General features: G+C 42.2%; 1 protein-coding gene across 1 annotated transcript in view; it reads right to left on the reverse strand.

Annotated features, from left to right (window-relative positions):
- il1rapl2 (interleukin 1 receptor accessory protein-like 2) overlaps nt 1-23,838 on the reverse strand; it is a 486,775-nt gene extending 462,937 nt beyond the window's left edge. Inside the window, exon 1 of the mRNA XM_034690578.1 lies at nt 23,757-23,838. Within this exon, the coding sequence (XP_034546469.1) occupies nt 23,757-23,838 (82 nt within the window). The remainder of the gene's footprint in view (nt 1-23,756) is intronic.
- Between the last annotated feature and the right edge of the window lie 2,270 nt (nt 23,839-26,108).

Below are 26,108 nucleotides of genomic sequence, written 5' to 3' on the forward strand. Positions count from 1 at the left end.
TGATGATCTACATGTATTCTGCATATAAATAAAGGCAAACACGCTAAATGGAAAGCGAGTGCTATTTTGCTCATTTGACAGACGCAATCCTCTGTGCTCCCGGTTAGTACATCTGCTTTGCGTGCGCGCTATCAAGTTTGCAAATGTTTTTATATACCCAAACCTTTATTAGATCGGGCCCGCAGTGTCCAGTTTTCTCCTTCTTATTGAGAAAAATAAGACTTTAAACACGATCAGGTGTCAGCCGGGTGAACAACCGGACCTGCAGCAGAGAAAAAAAGCGCTCGTGGAGACCTGTCACTCAGCTGCAGCCCCCAGCTGAGCGTCTCCACTGTGAGCAACACCTTCAGTCAGCTGATTCTGAAACATGCTTTAAACTGGAAACACCTACACTCAGCAAGTGATGAGAGAGCACCGCAAGAGACTTCATGTTGAACAGAGTATAATGCAGAAAGCGCCTTCTACTGTTTAAAAATGATATCCCAATACAAATTATGTTTAATCGATTTTAATCCACCCTTATTTGTATTGAGTTTTTACCGTCTTGCAATATGTCCTTACATCCCTAGTTAATATATGATGGGCTCTTTGCATAGCAGCCTACAGTGTGTGAATGTGATGTGAATGGTTCAATGTGACATGTAATGGAGACCAAGTTCTATAAACACAGTTCATTCCCACTCATCCTGCCAGTACTGGAATGAATCTCTGCGCTTAAAAAAAAATGACATATTTTTTAAAACCGTGCTACAGTCCTTTTATTTCCTGTCCAATAGAAAGTGTCTCTAAAAATAAGCTAATAAGCACTTAGGTCGACCATGCTGCAGCATTTCTTTCAGTTACTTAGCAATTGCCATAGAGCAGGGCAACGGAGCGAGCCCTGCAGATGGTAAACAATGCAGAATGTCCTGACGAGCACTATGTTGCTCCATGTTGGTCTTAATAGGGAGAGTATATCATTCAGTCTAATTAGAATGCCAATAGCAAGGCTCCCCAAGTGAATACACTTGATACACACACTAACGCACACAAACACAGGCCTGCATGCACACACATACGGGCCTGCATTATTCACTGGTAATTACTTTGTCAATACACAGCACAGTGGCCTCACACAGGCCATCGCTTAAACGCAAATGCACACACACTATCCTTTAATTGCCCTTCAGTCAAACGCTTTGGTACTTATTCTCACACACTACACGCATAGAGTCCTACTTGTGCACCAGTCCGTTCAGACTCCCTGTGGAGAGAATCTGCCACACTCTTCCCACCCTGCACTGTATTTTATATATATATTTAAAACACACACACACACACACACACACACACACACACACACACACACACACACACACACACACACACATATCCACACTCACACGCAAGGTCAAAGACTTGGAGGCGGGTTCATCAGTGTCACATCTCGCTTACTGTTTGTAACATCCCTCCCTCTCCTCTTTCACTCTGTCCCGTCCCCGGAGACTCGCACATTGAAAAGCCATTTACTCTGTTGCTTAACTACACTTCCCTTTCTGTCCTCCTCTCCTATTTTTCTCTCCTCTCCCTTTTATCTCTTCCTCAGTGTCTTCATTTTTTCATCTTTCATCCATTTTTCTGCCTTTCAAGTTTTACATAAAAGAGACAGAGAGATAAGCGATGATGTCCAGGTGTTTCAATCTAAACACAAAGGCACAAACAGTCTACCTTTTAACATTTGGATTTGAAGACAAAGTGAATCATCCAGTATCTCTGTCAGTGTTTTTATTCATTCATTCATCCAGGAACCACCACTCTTTCAGTGGTTTCTGGATGACAGGAGTCGACTGAATATTTGAATCTATTGTTGAGCTCTTCTCAGAGGAAGCTTCTGAACACATGGTTCACATATCAGCATTAAAAATCCTCCGTAGAAATGTGAAGTTTGGTTTCTCATCATATGAAGAAGTTCATTTTCTCATGATCTTAGAAACAGATCACATTTGGGATGAGGATTGGATGAAATACCATCCATTATCTATTTCTCATTTGAGTTGCAACTTCTAGGAGCCTCTCCTGGCCCACTCAAACCTATGGGCAGATTAGAGTCACCAGTTAGCCTGACAGCATGTCTTCGGGCTGTGGGAGGGAACTCATGCATGAGCTTGGAGAACATGCACCCCTTTTCGACGAGCCAGTTTGGAGCCGGCGCTCAATTGAGAACCGTTTTTTTGCGTTTCGACTTCGAGTGAACCGGCTCCTGGCTGGGAAAACCGCCTCCAAATTTTTGCTGGTCTGGAACCGTGAACCGCTTAAATCAGGGGCGGGGGGGCGGGGGGGCGGGGTTGCCGTGATCAAAAACACAAACCAAACGTGTTTCCGCCATTGTCCTGCAGTGAAAAAATAAAAGAGACTAATGCATTCCAAGGCAAAGCAGTGGTCAGCCTAGGAGACAAGCTGTCGTTGTCCGCCATCGTTTGTTGTTGTGAGGGAAAGCTCACGCTAGCGCTGCTGGGAAAAGCGGTCACGTAAATCTGTCCTCATGGCGTGCCTCTTCCCGGTGCTCGAGCGGGCGGAAAAACAAATGGGTGCCGTGTTGGTTGGCAAGTTCAACCAGCTCTGAACCAGCGTGAGCACCAGCCCGGAAATACAACCCGATTCACGTTGTTTGAAAAGAGGTAAGAGAGGCCCAGACCAGGAGATAAACCAGGAACCGTCCTGGTGTGAGGTAGCACTGCACCACCATTCAGGTGAGATATTATTATTATTATTTATTTATTTATAAATGTATTCTTGGACTTCTCCCTACTTATTTGTGTGTACATGTGTGTAGAAACCTCAGCCGATATGGCCTGTGCTCTCAGGACATCATACAGTTGCAGGTCCAGAGATTCAGAACTGAACTGAGCAAAAAGGCTTTTAAATATTCAGCCCCGTTTACCTGGAATGATGTGCAGAAGGACTTGAAACTGACACATCTTGTAACTCTGGGGGAATTCAAGTCACTCATAAAAGACAGAGAACAGGCTCCATTGGATCCTGTGATTGCACTGTGTAATCATGTAACCATGTGAAACTGTGACTGTATTCTATTTGTGTTGTTTTGTGTTCTTGTGTGTTGTAACCTATTTTGTGCTGCTGTCTTGGCCAGGTCACTCTTGAAAAAGAGGTTTTAAATCTCAATGAGTCTCTTACTGGTTAAATAAATAAATAAAGATATCCCCCTTAATACAAACATAACTGTGACATCAGAGCGCATGTACAAATACAAACTGAAACAGCAGCAGCTTCAGCTGAGTCTAATAAACACCTGCCTTACATTTAAAGTTTCCAGATGACTTAACAGATGTTGGTTGAACTTAATGGTAACAACGTTTATTGCATAACATTTAATATGAAAATAAACCCTTTCAGAAAAGACAGTTATTTCGGTCAGGATGAGAGGAAGAATCACAACTTGGGGGAATTTGTTAAAATGGTTTAGACTGTGAAGCTCAGAGTATTTTCTCACTCAGACGGTAAGAGGTGTCTTTGAAGATTTTATGAAGCTCCAGGCTGGAGATTTGGGAAACAATCCTCTGTTTTTCCTTTTTTTTTAAACACTGGGAATTTACTTTTCAAAGAAATGGATGCTTAACCCTGTGACATGAATGGAATGATAACACATGAGGGCTCGAGTTCTCAGAGTCTCCAGAAGAACAGTCGAAATGTTGATTATTTAACCAAATAAGATGCACATATACGCACTGAGCCCAACGCATGAGCATGTGTACTGAGGCTTCATAGTGGCCTGAAATACACCTTTGTACCCTGCTGTAATTATCTGATCTGTTAATTTCAGAGGCTGAAGCCACTTAGCAGTATGATCTGACAACACTGAATGTTAAATGAATGTGAACAGCCAATTTGGCAGCTTTGAGACACCCAGTGCTCGCTGCAGAGCAGCTGGAAAATCAAGTTTTCTATTCAATTATCTGCTGCTTTGTGCTCCTCGCTCCTCTCATCTCTTCCCCATGGTCCTCTCCTCCCTCTATCCCTGCTGTCATCTCTCCTCCCTTTCTTCTGTACTTCTTCTGCTCCCGCATCCCCCTTACTCCTCCTTTGCCCCTGCTTCTCCCTTCACATTACTTCATCTCTCCTCCTCTGTTCTTTATTATTTCATTTTGAATTATCATCTCCAAGAAGTGCTCTTAAGTTCTCTCCTACTCTTCCTCCAGCCCTCCTTGTATCTTTCTTTCTTCCCCCTCTCCTGTCCTCCTGTCCCTGCTCCCTCCTCCTCTGATCTGCTCTCCTGGCTCAGGCCCAGTTAAATTACCAGTTCTACAGAGCGACGGTGACAGAGTGCAGAACTTAATTACACACTGGCTGACAGCAAGGACTACGTGTTAGGTTTTCTCTTTCTTTCTTTGCCCTCATACTCTTCTCTCGCTCACCCCCACCCTATTCTTTTGTCTTTGCTTCTCTCTCTCTTTGTGTCTTCTTCTGCTTTTTCTTTACATTCAGTCTTTCTCCTTACATTTCACCAATACACAGTATCTCTCAGTGTATTTGCTTTTCTCAGATTGCACACGGTGATCAAATATAAAACTCAATAATCAAATCGGAGGCTTTGTTTCTTTCACAACGACTTGTGTTGTATCCAGTGGCAGCTGGCCAATAGGGGCGCTAGGGTGCCACCCCACCACAAGACATTTAAAAATAAAATTGAATAAAAAAATTAAATAATAAAATAATATTCTGAAGTGTATGTATATATATTTTTAGATGAGCAAGATAAATATTATATAGTTAAATAATTATTATTAAAGCTGTTTCATTCATCTGTGTTGTCTGATTGGTGACGTATGTTCCCCATGGGGTTTCCCCATAGACTGGTTTTCTCCGGTTTTCCTCCGGGGCGCAGAAATCTTTGGCCATAGACTCTCGTTAAAAGTTGTACATGCGCAGTAGCTCCTCTTCAATACAAGAGATAGGGCCATGTCGGGGCGCACCTTCCCTGCGCCCAGAGCTGAATGCAGCTTGATTTACATACCACCACCCTCCTGTCATGGGGCCGACGTCACAGCCGTCAAAGCGCGGCTGATTGACAGGTCGAGCCGTGGGAGTAGGAGACGATCGGACAGAGACGCAAAATGGAGGGAGAGAAAGTAAATAATTCAGTGAAGTCACTCAAAACATCACCTTTAGAGAGGAGAACGTACCAGGAGAAGCTCCACGTGAAAGAGCGCGGACCTGATCAGCCCAACATCAACATTAATCAGAAGTCCAAAGACAGAGGGAGACAATACACCCGGTCTTTTTAAACCAGGACCTGGTTTAGCAACAAGGCTAACTGTATGCAGTGATGCTAATGCTTCATTCTGCTTTCCCTGCCTCCTTTTCCAAACGTCAGGATCTGACCCAGCATGGATAAAGACAGGTATCACTGATTTGAAGCACTATTCAGAAAAGTTAAACTGGCAGGAATAGTAATGCTATTATTTGACAGATTATTTGTTAACAAGCATTATACATAGTGTAACAGTGCCCTCTGCTGGCGAGCATGTAATATCATTACTACACACACATTAATTGGTGATACATGCATAATATCTACACCTCTTTCAATAAGTACTGAGACAATGATTAGCTTACACAGCTTATACAAATGGTAAACACAAATCTTGTTAATCAATGATCTACTGTAGCTATTTAGCCTACTGCACCAGTGGCAGCATGAATACTGCAGCCATGAGACACCATCACCATGGTCACTTATCTATTACAGGTGATGCAGCAAGACAATCCAATGAATCTCGCTGAATCTGAGAGGTGCTTCTCAACACTGAAGAGAATCAAGACCTTCCTCAGGAACACAATGTCACAGGATCGTCTCAATGCATTGGCCATGCTCTCTATGGAGAAGAAACTTGTCAAAAGCATCCCTGACTTTAACCATAGAGTCATTGAGAAATGTGCTTCTCTCAAGGAAAGAAGAGCAAAATGTATGTACAAAAAATAGAAGAGTACATGACATTATAATGTTGCTTTTGCTGTTTTCGTGTATGTAAATACACTGGTGTGATACCTCAGGCATTTACCAAAACGCAAGCAAACATGTACTATTTTGGAGTTATAGCCCCCCCTGGAGAAAACTCCACCAGCCGCCACTGGTTGTATTCTGCTTTCACTGAATTCATGCGCAGAATCTAAAAAGCAGTTTACTCAGCAGTGCATTCATTTGGTTACTAATATGATCAACATGGATCTCACTATCTGTGTGTGGGGCGCCGTTTGTAAAGTTGTGCGCACTAATAATGACAGCTACATTTCTCCACCTTTAGCTCCAAAACGTCCTACAAAATGTTTAGTGAATTTTTAAACGTTACTTTTTTATCACATTAAGAGAAAAATTTTGTAGTGAAAATATATATGTTATAATCACTGTTAAATATAAATCTAAATGTTAAATCTAAATGTTAAATGTTGCTGTGCGATCAGAAATATTTAGCTAATATGTAGATTCAAACTGCCGCCTATAGTAGAAATACCAAAATAAAAGCTTCATATGGCGACACAGACTTAGCAATAGCAGCCTAGCTTGTCCATACCATAGACTGGGTCAGTTCTGTTTCTGAGCGTTGTGAAATCTATTTATAACCTCCAAAACTGCCTATGCAGCATTTTTACAGCGGGCAGTGCGGCTATAACCCACTGGGGTCAGTACTGACAGACTATGATTGGGATACTTGTACCACTATATGAAGCTTTTATTTTGTTATTTCCGCTCAGCTGCAGTGTGAATTTGCATATTAGTTAAATATTTAGGATTGCAGAGCAACATTTAACATTTAGATTAGAAATGTAACATTAAGATTTAACATTGAGGGGCGCTGGTGGCCTAGCGGTCTAACCACCCCACATAAAAAGGCTACAGTCCTTGTCACAGGTGTTCTGCCCTGCAAGCAGTTCATGCTGCTGGGTTAGCTCCGCCCACCGATCGACAGAATATTGCAGCTGAGAGTTAGGGCGCAGGAGCAGTTGATCTCAGTATTGCTGGACAATCAGTTGCAATCCATTGAAGTAGCCCATCACAAGCATTGCCTGTAAGTATTTTTTTAGTTGTTTGAATGTGTATCTTACAGAATCGATTAATATTTGTTGAAGATGGGATGTTTTTATGTTCGTTTTAGAATCAATGCTAGTTTATGGCTGATAGGTGATTTTATTTTTACATGTTAAATGCATCATGTCTTAGCAGCGTTCATTGTGTGATTTTGGATATTGTATATGTTTAAGAAAAACATTCGTGTGCTTTACTGGTCTTAACTTGTAACCCAGTGTCCTTTTTTATTGTTTACAGTTTTACTCCTTTGTTTGCCAACATGCTCATCAAGAGTCCCAATTAAAACTGGAGCTAGAACGCTACATCCTGACTCTTGTGTTGTATATTCAAGGAGTTTGGCTGGCTGTCTAATTTTGGTTAAGCTACACCATTAGGATGACAGTACAGCAGGGGTTGTCGGTTCGATTCCTGGCCGTGGCTATTTCCTGTATGTCTTCCCCCCCTTTCTACTCCCCACATTTCCTGTCTCTCTTCAGCTGTCCTATCAAATAAAGGCAAAAAGCCCCAAAAATATAACTAAAAAAAAAAAAAAAGATATAACATTTAGATTTAGATTTAGCATTCGCATTTAACAGTGATTTTAATTTTAAATATTTCTCAAAACAAAATTAAATGTGAAGAAGATCACAAATATTGCTCTAAATGTGTTTTAAAAAAGTGTCTTTTAAAAATGAACATTCCGTTTTTACGACGTTGCTGTTATTTTCAGTGTGCACAACTTTACCAAAGGTGCCCCATATATATTTGACAGTTTATTGAAAGCGTGAGAATCCAGCATCAAGAGCACGACTTATCTGAGGGAAACACCTAAACATGAGTGTGTAACAGAAATAACATAATATCATAAATGTTTGGGTGGCTGAGCATCAGTGTGTGCAGTTTTTGTTGCTCAGTTCTTGTTTCCAGATGCTCCCTCTGTGGCTCTCTTTATGTGCATGCCTCTTGCATAAAGCAGGTGCTCCAGCATTAATTTGTTTTCAGGCTTATTTGTCCACTTCAAATATAATCTGTTTATTTATTAGTGCTGCCACTGCAAATGTGCTTATGTGGGCCTCTGTGTGTGTGTGGTGCTGAGTGTACATATATGACGTATACCAGTTCAGCAGTGAGGTTATGTTTTTATAATTCATCATGCTATAATAAATTCATGCACTCCACCTGCAGAAAGATTGAGATAAAGACATAAAGATGGAAAAGGTGTGTAGTATGCATGTGTGTAGGAGTGGACAGCATTCAAACAAGTCTGCCTTCCTCTGCACGCTGAGGCTGTGCACGTGTGTTAAGGGGGGTAATTAATTGAGGGCCACATATAGTGTCTTTCCCCTGGGCCCCCTGTCCGCTCTCATTACTGTCAACTGCAAGCACCAACCTCAGCAGACATGCAAGTGGACAAGTGTATACAAAACATCTTAGAATGCACACACACACACACACACACACACACACACACACACACACACACACACACACACACACACACACACACACACACACACACACACACACACACACACACACACACACACACACACACACACACACACACACACACACTATGAACTTACAGACTAACTCACAGAGGACAGTGATGTAACAAGAAGTACTCTAATCAGAGATGAGAGGTGTTAAATAAAGCTGCTTAGAAAGGGCAGACAGGAACATATAGAGTGTTTCCTCCTCTTTATAGAATCACAGCTTGTAAACATTTAGACACAAGACGCAAATAAACTCAAGTGCATTGCTTTATCTTTAAATATGTTCTTCAATATAACTATTTTATTAATATACAAAAACTACAGGAGAGCAAAACAACTACAAGATGATGTTGTTTTGTTGTCTCATGAGTTCTTGTTTGTTTGTTTCCCTGCACCTCTTGCTCTATGTTCAGTTTGGGAGTTAAGCAGTCTTATTATCCAGCTTTCTCACTGATCTTCCGTCTGCATAAGATGCTTGATTTGGATTGGTCAAAACCCCCTTGACTATGGCTATTAACTTTCATTAATATGAGCAACACCAGAGACAAACTGATCACACGTCATGTCAAATCAATCCGTGGAAGAGAGTTCAGACACATTTAGCTTCTGCTTGTTGACACCATAGACCGTAAGGTGAGGTAAAACCATAGATAGATAGATAATGGATGTAGTGTCTGTGACGTCATCCATCTGTTTCTGAAGCGCTGTTTTGAAGCCAATCGTCAGCGGGAGCTGATAAATTGCAGTTTATAACACTTCAGCATGGGGTTCATATTTTGAGACCGGAGGTTGCCGCTTGGGTAAATCTGTTAGCAATATAGCTAAAACACTAGTTTCGTTTAGCATGCTAAATCAGCAGGATGCGGATATTTTCATATTGGATCCTGTCCATCAATATGATGAAGGAGAGGAGCAGGTGAGAGAAACTTTAGGTCAGCGATCTCTACAAAGAAAGTTAAACCATGAGCGGTGGTGATGATAGCAGCAGGGTTCAAAGTTGTGACATTAGTTTCTTTTTAAAGGTGTGTGAACCGCAGAGCTCAGAGAAGAAGGAGAGCTGAATGAGGACAGTTTCATGTTCAATCCACCACAACAGGCAGAGAAGAATCCATCACCATGGAACGATCACTGACGAGGAATCACTGGGACTGTTTTAAAAAACAGTTTGAATCATTTAAATTAATATAATCATTGTTTTTTGTACCAACGTGTTTGTATCTTAAGTTAGTAGCCGGGTTATAAGCGGGTTAATGTCTGGTTAGCAGCTAGTTAAATCATTCATACATTATCCCTTACATTTTAAACTAGATTTTGTTCATCTTGTGTTGTGCTGTATTAAAGCAGAGTGACTTTAGAGCTCCTACAGATCATCAGTGAACACTCAAGACTAGTAAAGGCTGAGTTAACTCACTGTTGTGATATCAGTTCATTGTAAACAGAAAGAAAGAAAGAAAGAAAGAGGAGAAGCTGGCAGAGATTCGATGGAAACACAATCCTCTGTTGTTGTAAGAAGAGGTGAAAGAGTTCAACCACATGACTTTATATGAAACTTAAAGTTATGTTGGCGTTTAGAAATGTTTCTCACTGTCGCAGAATATGAATCTCCTCATCTCCAGTAGATCAGGTCACCAATTTAACACAGCCGTTCATGACGTCAGAGCAAAGGTTAGGAAGTGAATCCCTGTACTTCACTGGCTCTGAGGCTGAATTATTTAAAACCGTAGTTCTTCTTAACGTTTTGGTGCATTTCATTATCACTGTGCATGCTCACCCCTGCTCTGTCTGGAGCCTCAGCTCATCTACATCCTCACTCAAACACACACAGAGTGAGCTGAGCCAGCAGCAGAGCAGAGAGAGCTCTGTGGAGGAGGTTTAGTTAACCAGGTGAAGAGAGGATGATTCAACAATTAGTCAGGTTTTAATAAGAAGACTGTCAGCTTTAACTTGTACGTTAATAACATAATATCCTTTATACAACACACCTTATGAACAAGCACAGAGTGTGAACATGTAGAAAAGTTGCAGCCTTTCATAATCTTAGTCTCAATGCAACTTTGCTTCACTCAAACACGGCACACTAGCTGAGCTCAAACTAGCTTCACAGCACCTGTCTCTGTTTTCTTCCAAACTGCTGTTTCCTTTTTTTCTATTCACATAACAATAGCTTCAATCCAAACAATCTGAAACATTGCTCCATAGATTATCTGTAGAAACAATTCTGCACTTTATAAATGTAAAAATGTCTCCACCAAACAGTGTTTTCACAGCGAGACTCCACTACCTTGTGTTTGTTCTACAGTCATATTAATGTTTGCATGCCCCCCCAGGTGTGTGTGTGTGTGTGTGTGTGTGTGTGTGTGTGTGTGTGTGTGTGTGTGTGTGTGTGTGTGTGTGTGTGTGAGAGAGTGAGTGTACAGAGTCAAAGGGGTGTCAGCCTTTATCAATATTTGACTGCAGAACCAAAGAAGGGATGAATCTTTAATATGACCTTGGAGCACGACAAAGAGATGGAGACATAGGGCATGAGAGAGAGAGAGAGAGAGAGAGAGAGAGAGAGAGAGAGAGAGAGAGAGAGAGAGAGAGAGAGAGAGAGAGATGGGGGGATATGATGCGGGGATATGATGCAGGAATTAAAGAAGAGGGACAGCATGGAGGGGAGACCGGACAAGCATGTTGTTGCACTGTGGGAGGAAGCTGGAGTCCCTGGAGAGAACCGACACATGCACATGAGAACACACAAACAGCACACTTGTACGTCTTTTCCAACAAAGCAGTTTCAGTGCCGGTGCTCATTTGAGGACCAGTCTTTTGTGTTTCGACTGCAGGAGAACCGGCTCCCGGCTAGTAAAACAGGTTCCAGAGCAGCACCAACTCTTTGCTGGACTAGCACTGCGAACAGCTTACGTCAGGGGTGAAGTCGGCGTCCATGTGAAGCACGACGAGTAGCACAGAAGTGTTGGTAAAGTTGGATAGGTTCTCTTCGGGACCTCATGTGATTACGAAATGCCAGGAACAACACCAACAAGCATGCTACGTTGGTGCCAAGTTGGTTCGCAAGTTAAACCAACGTTGCATTGGTCAAAAAGGAGGACCAGACCAGATCCGAACCAGGAGCCTTCCTACTTTGAGACCACGTCACCATCATGCAGGAAATCATACCACTGAAAACCAGCCTGTCTGCTTGAGATACATTAATCACTAATGTACACTAGCTAATCCTCTGCCATTGGTAAAGTTGACACAGTTCTTGCCTTTGATTGGTCCGCGGGGGATAAGTAAATTTGATAAGTGAGGCAGTGCTCCACAAGTTGAACTATGTTCAACTGAGTGGGCTTTGAGTGCAGCACAAACCTGCTGATGCCCCGAGCGATTCTGTGCGGAGGACTCCAAGTGTTAGATCTGCTGAACTGAACTGGTTTGGATGGGAAATAAGTGCAGTGCACAAAATGGCATTAGTGGACACAAGCCCTCAGAGTTCAAAGACAGTAATGTCAGAGCTTTGTCACAACCCTGCAGCAGAGTATCTGTGTATACAGAGCTGCATGTGGTAACAAACCCTGAGGCTGTGTCAAAAACTGATCCCTATTCAACCAAATTAACTGTGAGCACATGAATGGATCCATACTCTGAAATAATCCATGAAAAAGTATCACCCTTTAGCATGAACACAACTTTCTGCAAACACCCTCACGATGAAATGTCCAAAACAGAGGAGGGAGAGGAGTCGATGTCCTCATCTGACTAGCAACAAGTGAGCCGAACACAAACATTTGTCATTACTGTGAAAATATTCCTCACCAGCATCCCTAACACAAGAACACTATTCAATAATTCCCAGTGCTCATCTTTGTGGTGTTACTGTGGTGCAGCCAAGATCACGCTGGGATTTGGAAGAAATCCATTCTCGGGGCTGATGGAACAGGAATCGGTCCTGACCAATCACACAAGCTTTCTCCACTTGCCTGCTCTGAGAGGGAGACAGAGGAGTCTGGAGAGGCTCTCCCACAAAAGCTTCTCCCGAGAGAAAACTGATGTCCTTGTTCAGGAGGAGCAGACGCAGACAAATATAGACCCTTCAGCCCGGGTAGTTAGGGAGGAGATAACACGTCAGGTTGTTGTGCTGTTCAGGTTTAAAAAGGAGGCAAACAGGAGGTGCTATTGTGATATTCACAAGTCCTCTTAATCCAAGGATGTCCCACATGTGTTAATGATTTTACTGTAACTTCTCAGTGTTAGATTAAAACATGGGGTATTCTCCAGAAAAGCAGGAACATAAATGAGTTTTATTCATAGACTGTGTAAAATATGGACGTAGTATCCGTGACGTCACCCATCTGTTTCTGAAGCGCTGTTTTGAGGCCAATCTTCAGCGGGAGCCATGTTGCTGTTGTCGAGTGATTGTGACGTAAAGAGGCGGGCTTTGAGCCTCCTCACCAACAGCTACAGTGTTCCCGCCTGTCAACCAAGTCAGCTGTGCCTCTCATTGGAAGACTCGTCATCTTAATATCTTTGAAATTGCCCCATTAGAAAAAAACTCACACCCCTTAATGAGCTATCCAGATTACATTCTTTTTTGAACCAGGCTGTAAACATGTTTATTTCTGCTGTAAAGATCATCGTCTTTGAATTGGTGTGTATGTGGTTTCCGGTACTTCCAGAACCAGCCTCAAGTGGACGCTCAATGAACTGCAGTTTTCAGCACTTCCGCATTGGACTCATATTTTTAGACCAAAGGTTGCCGCTTGGTTTTATTGCATCAATAAGTAAATTCATCTTTATTTATATAGCACCAAATCACAACATAAGTTTTCTCAGATCCAGCATGAGCAAACTCTGACCAAGCGGCAACCTTCGGTTTTAAAATAAGAAGCCAATGTGGAAGTGTTAAAAACTGTAGTTCATCGAGCGTCCACTTGAGGCTGGCTGCAGAAACACCAGAAACCACATACACACCCATTCAAAGAAGACGATCCTTACAGCAGAAATAAACATGTTAACAGCCTGGTACAAAAAACAGTCTAGGTCTGAAGAGCTCATTTCTCTCTCAGCTCACACTGAACAGGGTGTGAGTTTATTTTTTTTTAAACTATCAAGATTTTCAAGTTTTGCCCAAATAAGGACATGGCTGACTTGATTGAAAGGCGGGCACCCTGTAGCTGTTAGCGAAAAGGTTAAAGGCCCGCCTCTTTACCTTGATTGAGTTCAGCATTTCAAATATGGCTCCTGCCAACGATTGGATTCAAAACAGTGCTTCAGAAACAGATGGGTGACGTCACACATACTACGTCCATTATTTATACAGTCTATGGCTGTGACACCGTCTACTACACACACACACACACACACACACACTGTTTATGATGCTAAGTAAGCTGCTTTACACTAATGCTGCTATAGATAACACAATATATTCTTATTGGAGAAAGCTAATGCACACACTACACACTGTTTCTGTGGGCCACTTTATCTCCACACACACACCGACAGACACACACACACCACAATGTCAGAAACAGTCTGTTATCTTTAGTTTAAGAGGGGCAACAAAAGGGCAGTAGAGAGAGGGAGGGGGAGACAGACACAGTCTGGTGTAATTGGTGTGTGAACAGAAAACAAGCGAACACTCTGCTGAAAGCAGAGGAGAAAAGTCGAGTGGACGTCTTTACATGACAAAGCCACTTGTTTTAATTAGTCATGCTGCGATGTAGGCTAGGAGTGCTGTTAACACAGAACAATACTTTAATACTGTGAGTCATCATGCTAACACACACACACACACACACACAGGTTCACACAGGGTGAGATCATGTAATTTCTCTGTGTGTCTCGATGTGCTTTTATTACCTTGATCTCAAACCTTCTCTCATCACACCAAGAGGTCGCCTGTTTGCTCACAGCCAGCCTACTCCGAGTCTCCTCCAGGGGACCCAGGCTCAGCATGGGGGGTTCGTAAGTCCAGTTCTTCTCAGGATTAATAAAGGATGTATCCATTCATGAGTGACTTTTTCATTACATTTAACAAGGCTGCATGAAGAGGTAAGGTACAACATCAATAACTGATTGTCACAGGAGGACAAAGAGGTGTGGGTCTCAGTCATGTTGTCTCATGAATGTTACATTCTCACTTCTGTAATCTCCCTCAGGGAATACAACACCAATATGTTACGATGTGCTGCTCAGGGGTCAGGACAGCAGGCGTTATTATTGTCTGGTCCTGGCTGTGACCCGGCCTGAAACTCCTGAGCTTAGATAAAAGCAAAGGGTCAAGATGAGATGAAACCACAGCACTGCAGATTTGAGTTTCCTGCTGAACCCCTGCTCCTGGATCATCCTGAGACTGGATTATGTCAGATGATTATTTCATAGAGGAGGCCAGTGTCTGTATATTCTCGGGTCCTCCTGAGCTGCCTTTGTTTTCTAGGTACAACAATAGACAATCCCACTTGTCCCCTGGTCATAGTTATCCAACAAGCTAACGTGCTGCAGTTGTTCTTCATAATGTTGCATGAGAGGGCTCCCTTCGTCAAAGATTCATGCACTTAAATGAGGAGGAAACGTAAGACAGGGGAGCCGTCTGGGGCTGCACCGTACAAACTCTGAAACCTCTGAAGACAACCAGACACAGTCCACTCATCCAAAGTGTGCCAGCGTTGATGCAGCTCGCCACATATGGACGAAACTGATATGATGATATTTGGCCATGTGCGGCTCTAACAGATGTGATTCAAACCAATAATCATAATAATAACAATAATACATTTTATTTATAGCCGCCTTTCTGGACACTCAAGGTTACCTTACAATATGCCATCAGTAAAAACAACACTCAACAGTAAATAAATACATAAAACAGAACAACAATACAACACTAGAACAATGAAAGTGAAGTCATGATGAAAGTGAAGGTGAAGTCATTCCAGTCCCATAGAGACAAATTAAAGTGGGTATGCTTGGAGGAAAAGGTGAGTTTTGAGGCATGATTTGAAGGTGATGGGAAAGGTGGAATTTTGAAATAAGTCCTGGTGGAGAGAGTTCCAGAGGCGGGGGGCCGAGTGGCTGAAGGCTCTCGACCCTCAAGCGAGCAGGTGGGAGGGTGAGTTGGATGAAAGAGAAGGACCTGAGACCTGGTCAATGAGGTCCTGAGGAGCTCGGTTGTTGATGGCCTTGAAGGTGAGAAACAGAGTCTTAAAGATGATGCGGTATTTAATGGGAAGCCAGTGGAGCTGCTGCAGGACAGTGTGATGTGACTGGTGGAGGGGGTTCTGGTGATTCTGGTGAGTTTTGAACCAGTTAAAGTTTATGGATGGATTTGTCAGGTGAACCAAAAAGAAGGGAGTTGCAGTAATCTAGGCGAGAGGTGACCACGGTGTGAACCAGAATGGATGTACTGTTGGGGGAGAGAGACGGACGCAGGCGAGAGATGTTATGGAGATGGAAGTATGCTGACCGTGTGACATTAGTGATGTGGGACTGCGTACTGTGTACTACTCTTAACATGGGCGGATGGGGAGACGGAGAAGTTGTCAATGAGGATGTTTTTGAAAGAATGAATTTGGTGCCAATGAGAAGGAGCTCTGTTTTATCACTGTTCAAACTGAGCAGCTACTGATCATTTCTGCTGCTCGTGAGTCCATCAGAGCGAGCAGGCAGGCCGGCACTTTTCCATCAACAAAGATTATTTGTGAAACTTTGGTTTGGTCTGCACCAACTCTAAACTGTGAAACCTTTAACCTGCTGTGTTTACAGTAAACACAAGGTTGATATCTTTCTAACACTGACACTGAAAACCCCAAAGACAGACGAGGGAGTACGCTCTATTACGTAACTTATTGTTGCATTTCTGTCATGAGGTTACATCACTTACCTGAACCACTCAGCAGCCCATGCAAAACAAAACTGTCTGTCTCCCCGGCTGCTGTACTACAATAAGAGCTTATAAATGTTGAATCTCTCTCAACAGCTGCTCTATTTCTTGTGTTCTCTGTCACTTTGCCATTCTCAACAATGGTGAATAAGTAATTTGCCTCTTTGCCCTCAGCACTTTGAGCATCAAGAGTAATGGAAAATAAATTCTCATGTCTCCTCAAACAACCTCACAGGTCATGCTGGGTCTGCAGGATGACGTCACTCTGTGTTTCTCATATGTTGTTGAATTTTATATACTTTTTATTTTTCAGCTCAGAATTAACATGTCATTTTATTTTTCTGACAGACAATTTTAGGAGGAGGAACTTTTAATGGAAGCACACTTTAGTGTTAAACAACGTGTGTAAATTTTATTTTACGATGAAACATCTGTGTGTGTAATAAAGTCATTTAACAATCTGCACCGCGTCAAATGTCTCCTAATGCAAAAAAGCAATGCTTTGTGCAAAGGTGTGTGTATGTGTGTGTGTGTGCACAAGTGTGTGCGCACCAGTGTGTATCAGTTGTAAAGGAAATGATGTATTGTGAATTATCTCCCTTTTTGTGACTCAACACTAAGAGCACACGGTGATACATAGACTCCACACTATACACTGTACAATGCAAATTACTCTCTCTCTCTCTCTCTCTCTCTCTCTCTCTCTCTCTCGCACACACACACACACAAGCACACACACTCGTAAACTCTTAAACAAACTGTTATCTCTGCTTTGCATGCAAGGAGTTAATCAGAGATTAGATCGCGCTGCCATCTAATCTCTCCCTGATCTCAGTTTAAGCTGCGTCAGAAAACACACCGCCTGTACAAGCCGATCATGTGGAGGTGTTTAAGCATGGAGAACACAAAGAAAGTGGGACAGACACAAGTATCAGAAGAGTATGTAGCAGAGGTGATAGAAACCGGCCTGAAGCGGTGAATAATTTAGATGTGACGTTAAAAACTTCATGTCTTTGTTTTACTCTGCACACGAACGATCTGAGGTTCAGTTCTACATCTCGGTTTCAGTGTGTTTACGTTAAACACAGAAAGACAATAATTAACAACACGCAGAGAACGTATAGAAAAAAACACCTTCTCTCTCTCTCTCTCTCTCTCTCTCTATCTCTCTCTCTCTCTCCTGCTGCATCAGGACCGGACGGATTTATATAAGAGTTCACTTTCTTTTCCTTTCTTTCTTGACTCATCTGTTCGTTCCGTCTGGAGCAGCGACGCCATGACGGAGACGACCAGGAGTGATGGAGAGAAGGATGGAGAGATGATGCAGAAAGACGGATATATGGACCTAAATCTGACCTCCTGCGTTACAGAATGTGGTGTTGTGAGAGACAGCAGCCAAGTGTGTGTGTTTGTGTTTGTTTGTTTGTGTGTGTCCGTGCGTGCAGCTGCCTCAGTGTCTACGAGAGAAATTATTTACAGGAAGGAATGTGTAGCGTCTCTACCGTAATGTGTCAAGCATTTATCTGTCTGTGTGTGTGTGTGTGTGAATGTGTGTGTGTGCATTCGAAAATATGCCTGTATGACTGCCAGGCATTATTTCCAGCGTTGTCATGCCTGTGTAGCATCTGTCAGACTCATTAGCACTCTCAGTGAAATGGGCTAATCTAAGTCACAGCTCTGCCTGTGTGTAAACGTTGTTTCTTCAACATTAGCTTCATTGTGATTTTTCCTCTACCACATAATGTGTCTGCAGAAACGTTACATCCATGTATGTTTCTAAAGGTTTTTAGAATAGAGTGGATAGAGTCACAAAGAGGGAAGAGAGAGCAGGAAATGACACAGTATCAGTATCTCTGCCTCCTGATTGACTGAGCAGCCCCCCAGAGTCTGAGTTCAGGACTCTGTCAAAAATATATCTTTTAAAGCAACAGTCCATCCATCCACCCATTTTCATCTGCTTATATGAGAGCAGGTCATGGGGGCAGCAGTCGAAACAAGTCAACCCCGACACCCTAGCTCCTCTTGGAGGTCCAGAGGTGTTCCCAGGTCAGATGTGTAATACTGTATAATCCCTCCAATGAGCTCTGGGTCCACCTTGAGGCCTCCTCCCAGGTGGAAGCACCTTGAACACCCCCAAAGACACATTCTTATAGAATGCCCGAACCACCTTTGGCTACTTTCGATGCAAAGGAGAAACGCCTCTACTACAAGCTCCCTCCTGATGTCCAAGATCCCGACTCTCTTTCTAATGATTCCACTAGATCCATGTCCGGTCCGTCTCTGATCCGACGCAGCACCAGATCTGATCTGTTTCTATTCTAGTGAATGTGTTAACTTCCACTGGATCCGCTCTGTTGTGTTCCAGCTGGGTCTCTGATCCAGCAGGTCAGAGTCCTCCGGATCAGATACACAAGACTTCTATTTTTGCTGGATGCTGGAGCACAACGCACCAATCTCAACAGAGCAGTTGAGATTGGTGCTGGTCACAGCCAGGACCAGACAATAATACCGCCTGCTGTCCTGACCCCTGAGCAGCACATCATAAGATGCTGGTGTTGTATTTCCTGAAGGAGATTACAGAAGTGAGAATGTAACATTCATGAGGCAACATGACTGAGACCCACACCTCTTTGTCCTCCTGTGACAAGAAGAGCAGATAGAGCGGGACAGGAAGTCAGGTTTCACCAAAACAAAATGAAAACATCCGGTTCATTTTCAGAATAAAACACTCTGTGTTATCACCAGATCGTATTTCACTTAACTACAACAACAAACCGTCATGATGAGCGGAGCCAGGCCTGGAGTCAACAGGTCAGAGGTTTTCAGAGGACCAGAAAGACAACATGGATGAGGAGAGGAGGAGGAGAAGAATCCGTCAGCCCCTGCCGCGTGGGAGCGACGCAGAAGTATAGATCAGCTTTTAGTGTATAGTTAGGTGGTGGTTATGCAAAATAGAATCCCAACAGGGTGAGTCAATACCCCAACGCAGAGCGGAGGTGCTGCGTCCACCCTGGAGGTACGTTTTCATCACCATTGTTCATTTATTGAACCCAAATGAACAGAAAGTAAAACAGAGGAAAGTTGTTCAAAGCATCATTTGAATAACTGAGGCGTGATTTTAACAACTGTGGGCTGTTACTGTAGAGCTCAATGTGATATCTTTTCATTCTCAGCTCCGCCTTTGAGTTTGCTCTCAAATTTAGTTAACTTGTAATCTGCATGTATAATAATGCAGCATCTATTTTAAGTCTGTCAACGAGTATGAGGAATAATGTCTGTTAAACTTGCGTGCAGCCTCAGAGTTGATGATACATACAGTATGTGGCCTACATTTCCCTACAGGGACGAGATGTAGTATCACTTTTTATTGATTTGTCTCTGCAGCTAGCACTTATTCATTATTCAAACACTGTTCTCTTGGTTTCACATCTCATCACAATTTGTCCCCTATTTTGCTGCAGTGAGTGCTGCATCAAAGCGCAGCAGGGGAACTGACAATAGGAAACGGTAGTTCCCATCCATATGGTGTCCACACACACACACACACACACACACAAACATGCACACATACAAGCAGCTAGGGAGAGAAGAGATCTAACATCCTATCTTTGACCAACTGTAGCGGTCGCCCACATAAATGTCCGCTTGGCTCTGCTCTGATCGCATAATTGCTCTGTGCACTGGTACAACACACACACACACACGCACACAGATGGAGAGTGCGTAGATAGATAGCATACACCAAAGCACACACACACACAAATTAGCACAAACTCACACAAACTCTCTCACACACACACACACACACACACACACGCTCACACAAACAAGGCAGTGTTCAGTCAGTGTTTAATACAGCACGGAGCAGACTGTTCACACATGCAGGTCTGTCTGCCAGCATACACGCACACACAAACACGGCAAACTCCGAAAGCGAACTCCCACCAGCTCTCCCACACAGTTAGCACATTGAGTGTGAGAGAGGGACACAGATATGTGGAGAGAAAGGTAGAAAGTAGAGGATCAGACGGTGGAAGAGGAGCGGTTAACACACTCAAACATAACCTCACTGATTTTTATCCGTAAATAACAACAAATAAACATTTTCTCTCACCTCCTTTTTTTATCTCTCTGATTTAAAATGAGTCCTGCTCTCCGGTAATGTTTCCAGAATTCTTGCTTTTTAAAACTTTGAGAACCTGATGTGGGTGTCGGGTGGCTTGCAGCTATGTTCATAAGTTTCTGCTGCACTGTCCTTGACTTCTTCAATCCCCTGCCAGCTGTAGGACTGATGGCCAGTAGACCTGACCTTTGACTTCCTGTTAGAGGACATAAGTTTTCCTGTGAGCAGCAAGCTTATTTCTTCAGCATCCTTTGGCATCAGCAATGACTTTAAGTCCTGTAGCTACAAAAGTTTTATCCCTACACGGTGATCTGTATAAACACAGCGTCATGATTCCTCTAACTCGGTTTCTGTCACTCCGGTGTCAGCTGAGGGATCTGCTCCAGGACTTGAACAGTGAAGCAGAGAAAGAGCTTGGTATGGTGGAGGAAGTTTAAGCAGATGTATCAGTTAAACTAGTCCAGCTGCTTGACACAGCTTTCTGTTTTTCAGGTGCTATCTCTTATAGCTTCATAACCAGTATTCAAAAACAATGCAACTTTGGGATCGCAGCAGCTTTGGCGCACACTAAACCTTTGCAGATGAGACCAAAACAAGAGATTGTCTTATTCACAGAGCACATGAAGGTGCACCCGAATCTGAGCTGCAGGTCAAAGAGTCGTGCAGGGGTGTTATTTGCACACACTTAAATCAGCCTTTATGCATTAATTTGGGATAAAATCTGCCTGTTTTATGCAAATTAGCCTAATTGAAAAAAACACAAACATCAAATTTAAAAACATCACGCACAGTTAGAGAAAATAAGTTCTTGTCTGCGGTGAGTCAATGTTAACTGTGCCACTTCCTTGTGATCATCGCTACAATTCCACCACTGAACCAGCTTTAAATGCCTGTTCAAATGACCCTGACATCACTATTATAGTTCCTCTTTGTGGTTAAACCAGTATGGGACTGTCCCAGGTTTAACCTCTGCATATACAGGCACACTTTCCCACATGTTCAGAGACTATTTAGGGCCGTTACCAAACAGTAACCGGAAGAAGAACGTTTTTATCTGGACAATCTGCTGTTTAGCAGTAAGCTGTTAGAAGGAGTCAATTTGTATCGCATGTCATGGATCAACTCTACGATCTCAGCTGGAGAGATCGTAGAGTTGATGTCCGGGTCATGTGGAAAGACTCGAGCTCTGCGGGATGAAAAAACACAGCACAGTGCAGCGCAGCAGAAACTGAGGATGCTGACAGCTCGTTTCCACAATCAGACCCAAAACAAGAGCACACTGCACAGAGCTGCACAAGTTTAAGAACCCTTAAATATCATAAGCATGGTATGATTTGTGAATTGAGACAGGGCAGACAACAGGGATAAATGATGTGCAACTCTATCGCTTCAATCCATTCATCCTGAATAACTCTTCTGAATATTGTTTATTAAAGTTTGATATTTAACCCTCCTGTTACCCTCAAATTCACTAACATCTTTTATCCTTGGGGTCAATTTGACCCCAGCAATTTAAACCTCCAGAAACTGATTGTTACCCAGGTTTATGTGTCAGGTCCTGTATCTTTCTTTGTTGACTATCTAAATAACCCTTTAAATAAAATATGTTTCATAAAAATAAACATAATTTAAAGCATTTAGAAGGACTTTATTATAAAACAGAACATCAAACTGCTGTGAGTTTGTCATGCTCTCGTCGGCCCTGCCTTGTTTCTATGTTATCAAAACGATGGCACAGGACTCATCATTGAATGTCTTTAGAGACATGGTGGCTGGAAATATTATATCTTAATCTGAAGGTTGGTGGTTCGATCCAAGCTCCTGCAGTCACATGCAGAAGTGTCCTTGGTTATAGTGACCTCAATATCATCCAAAACAACCAAAACAAATGTGTGTAAAATGTTGATATTTCTTACACTATATACAGCTTAAAGCAGCCTGGGGTCAAATTGACCCAAAGGAACACTGATGCGTACATTATTTTACAGGAAGTTGGAACATTTTATTTTATTTTTACGTTTCCCCAGTTGTCTCCATGAAATTAGGAAAAGTCTTGAAATAGGAACCCAAAAACACGATGCTCATCATTCATTTAGAGACATTAAACATTGAATGGGGTCCAATTGACCCCAAGGATAAGAGGAGGGTTAAAGAGATATGTTCTTTCACTTTCTTGCCAAGATGTAGATGAGAAGATTGACATTACTTTGATAACTCATTGATAAATAAAGAATGCCAGCAGCTAGCAAGCTAAGCTTATCACAAACACTAGTTACAGGAGGACACAGGGAACCTCACATAAAATTCATCAATCAGTGCAGCCTAATCTTTAAGTGATGAAAATCCCTGATGCTGATGTTATCTATTATTTTATTATTATTTTAGAGACTAATCCAGCAGAAATGTCCATCAAATGCTGAAATAAGTGATGCCATTTAAAAACAAAGCCAGCAGTTCTTCTTTGAGACGCTGTAAGAAGATAAGCTATAATATACCTCTGTGTCACACAAACTAATAAGCTGTACTGAACTCACTATACAGTATCCGTCACAGCATTATTGAGTCTGCATGCCAAACATCAATAGCCCAATCAAACTCTTTCTGTCAAGCTGATCAGCGAGACACAACAAATCGATCCCGAACAAAAGAGCATCAGCAGATCTGCCATCAGCCGGCCGCTGATACACAAATGAGCTCAGAGGCAGCAACAATGACAGCAGCTGATTATCACACAGCCGCAGCAGGAGGAGGAGGGGCGGAGAGGAAACTGTCTCTGCGCTCACACAGCTATCTTTCAGAGTTTGGAGTAGAGTGTTTTCCAAGAAAGAAGGAGGTGGCGATTGAGAAAAAGAAAGGAATAGTTTAAGTAAAGAAGAGGAACAAATCCACAGCCAGTGATTTCAGCATCGGACACGACAGGAGACAACTGATGTGAGAGAAAAGAAGGAGCGTGTTCTGCCATCAAGGAGGATCATAGAAGTGGGGTAGAGAAGATGAGAAAGATGAGAGGTAGCACTGTCATTCTGTTCGAGTGAAGACTGAAGTGTTTGCAACAAAAAGAGGGAAAGTGAAGTAAAAGAATCAAAAACAAATATCCAAAAGACACAGAAACCCTGATAACAACTTCACTCAGGAGCCTTCAAGAAGAGAAAAGCTAAGTCTGCGTGACTTGGAGAGCACCTCCAGATAACAAAAACCAACGCTCCTTACCTGAGTTTCTCTTGGAGATGTATTTGACGTCATCGCAGACTCCTGAGGCGAGGAGGAGGAGGAGGAGGGTTAAAGTCTTCATCTCTCTTTTCTCCACTGGCACCTTCAGAGAAAAGGAAACGGAGGACAAAGTGTTAGAGATAACAAACACCGTTCTGGTTCGGACTCAAAATTGGCAATCATGAGCAAAGAACATCCGCTCTGTGTTTGGATTTAGACGGAGAACACAATCACAGGACCATGGCTGCGGAATTAATTGGCAGAAAATCCATGGATAGGACAATAACAAGTGTGAAGTGAACGCTCGCTTTTTATAGGGTGACTAATATTAAGTGTTCACGCTACAGGAATAGCACCGCAGTAATGTGTCCAAACTTTAGACTGAGTTACAGGCGCACCATAGTTGTCTTTGAAACACACACCAAAGAACGGATGAACGAGGGCCTCTGACCTTCAGGGGCCTCCAAACACCACCACCTGTGGCACCCTGCCTCCAATGATTAACTGTTGTATGTGAGCTGGAGATAATCAATGCAGGTACGTTTTTGCAAATGAGACAAGTTTTTAGGTTGTTTTGTTGCTGTGCATGTATCATATTTATGAAGATGAGTCAGGTGACTGTGGGAAACAGATTTCAGCATTTGTTCCCTTTAACTGGCAAAGAGCATGGAGGTGAGAACTGTGTTGAGCCTGATGCTGCTGTAGAGGACCCCCAAGACACCAGAGTGATCCTCTTTTGTTAAACCAGAAACAGTCAGACATTGACAAAATCACAGAATAACTGTTCTCCTCTTTTGGATATTTTGGCATCTTAGTTAATGAATTAAGAGTTCATTTTAATTTAAATAGAAAAAGAGAGGTGTTGGTTGATCATATTAATAATAATATTAATAATAACAATAATAATAATAATAATAATAATAATAATAATAATAATAATAATAAAATCAATTAATTAAAATCAAATAAATACCAGAAAAATAAAATAAAATAGTAAAAAAGAGGAAGATATAATAAAAATAAAATATTAAAAATATCCTAAAACAATGTTCATAAAAGTAATACAAGTAATAAAAAAGAGCTAGCTCACTCCCACAGTCCTCAAACCTTTATTATTGTTGGTGCTGCTCTTACCTTATCTGTTCACCATCTTAAGGATACAGGAGGAGTAGGGGAAAACGGGGTTTGTTGTCACACTTTTTACTGTTTAGATGATTGCTCATCATCAAAACATCTTTCAATAGTCACTCCTACATTAATTGGTTCTGTTTGCTTGAGTTGGTTCTGGTTCTGTTTGCTTGAGTTGGTTCTGGTTCTGTTTGCTTGAGTTGGTTCTGGTTCTGTTTGCTAGAGTTGGTTCTGGTTCTGTTTGCTTGAGTTTGGTTCTGGTTCTGTTTGCTTGAGTTGGTTCTGGTTGCTAGAGCTTGGTTCTGGTTCTGTTTGCTTGAGTTTGGTTCTGTTCTGTGGATATGTTTGCATTTTTTTGTTAATTTCAGCAATAAAAAAGTTGGATTAAAATACTAAAAAAAAAGTAAGAATGGTTTTGTAACAGAATAAATGCACAAAATTAGGCAACTAAAAGGCTTCTCATAAAAATACTGTACATAAAAGGGTTTTCAACACAAACCATTCAGTTAAAGGTAAGGTAAGGTAGAATATACAGCTACAAAAGATCCTAAATTAAGAGCCGTTCTCTTCTCTTCTTTTGGAGCTGAGTCAAAAGATTCTGATCTCTGAAAAGAGCCGAACTTGCCATCACTAGCTTGTGTGTGTGTGTGTGTGTGTGTGTGTGTGTGTGTGTGTGTGTGTGTGTGTGTGTGTGTGTGTGTGTGTGTGTGTGTGTGTGTGTGTGTGCTTGTGTGCTTGTGTGCTTGTATGTGTTTGTGTAATGGAGGGTCGAGGTGTGTCGGGGTTAAAGCAGCCCTGGAGCCTCTGCACTCTTAATCCCAGCCTGATTAAACCAAACAGATTTAATTGTTGTTATGTAACGTGTCTGAATCCACATCAGTTTACTCCAGCAGCAGCTGTTAGCACATATTGAAATGAGTGACTCAAACTTGAACACTTTGAAGACCGCTGAGCTTTCCTGTCTTCAGGGATCTCTCTGTTTTTCTCTCTTGATCAGACTTGATTTGAGGATCAATGTGGGTTTCTTTCAGTCTTTAAACGCCACAAAATGAAAAGAGAAAAGAAAATGGGGTTACTCCAAATCTTGTTGTGTGGGGTCTGAAAAAGTAAAAACAAAATGTTTTATCAGAACGCCCGCAGCACGAATGGCAAAGAGCATTAATATTGATCTGAAGAGGGGCTCCGAAAAAATCGTTCTTTTCAAATGATTAAAATCAAAATACT

This window comes from Notolabrus celidotus, chromosome 8 (assembly GCF_009762535.1).
Source record: "Notolabrus celidotus isolate fNotCel1 chromosome 8, fNotCel1.pri, whole genome shotgun sequence".
Classification (NCBI taxonomy): Eukaryota; Metazoa; Chordata; class Actinopteri; order Labriformes; family Labridae; genus Notolabrus; species Notolabrus celidotus.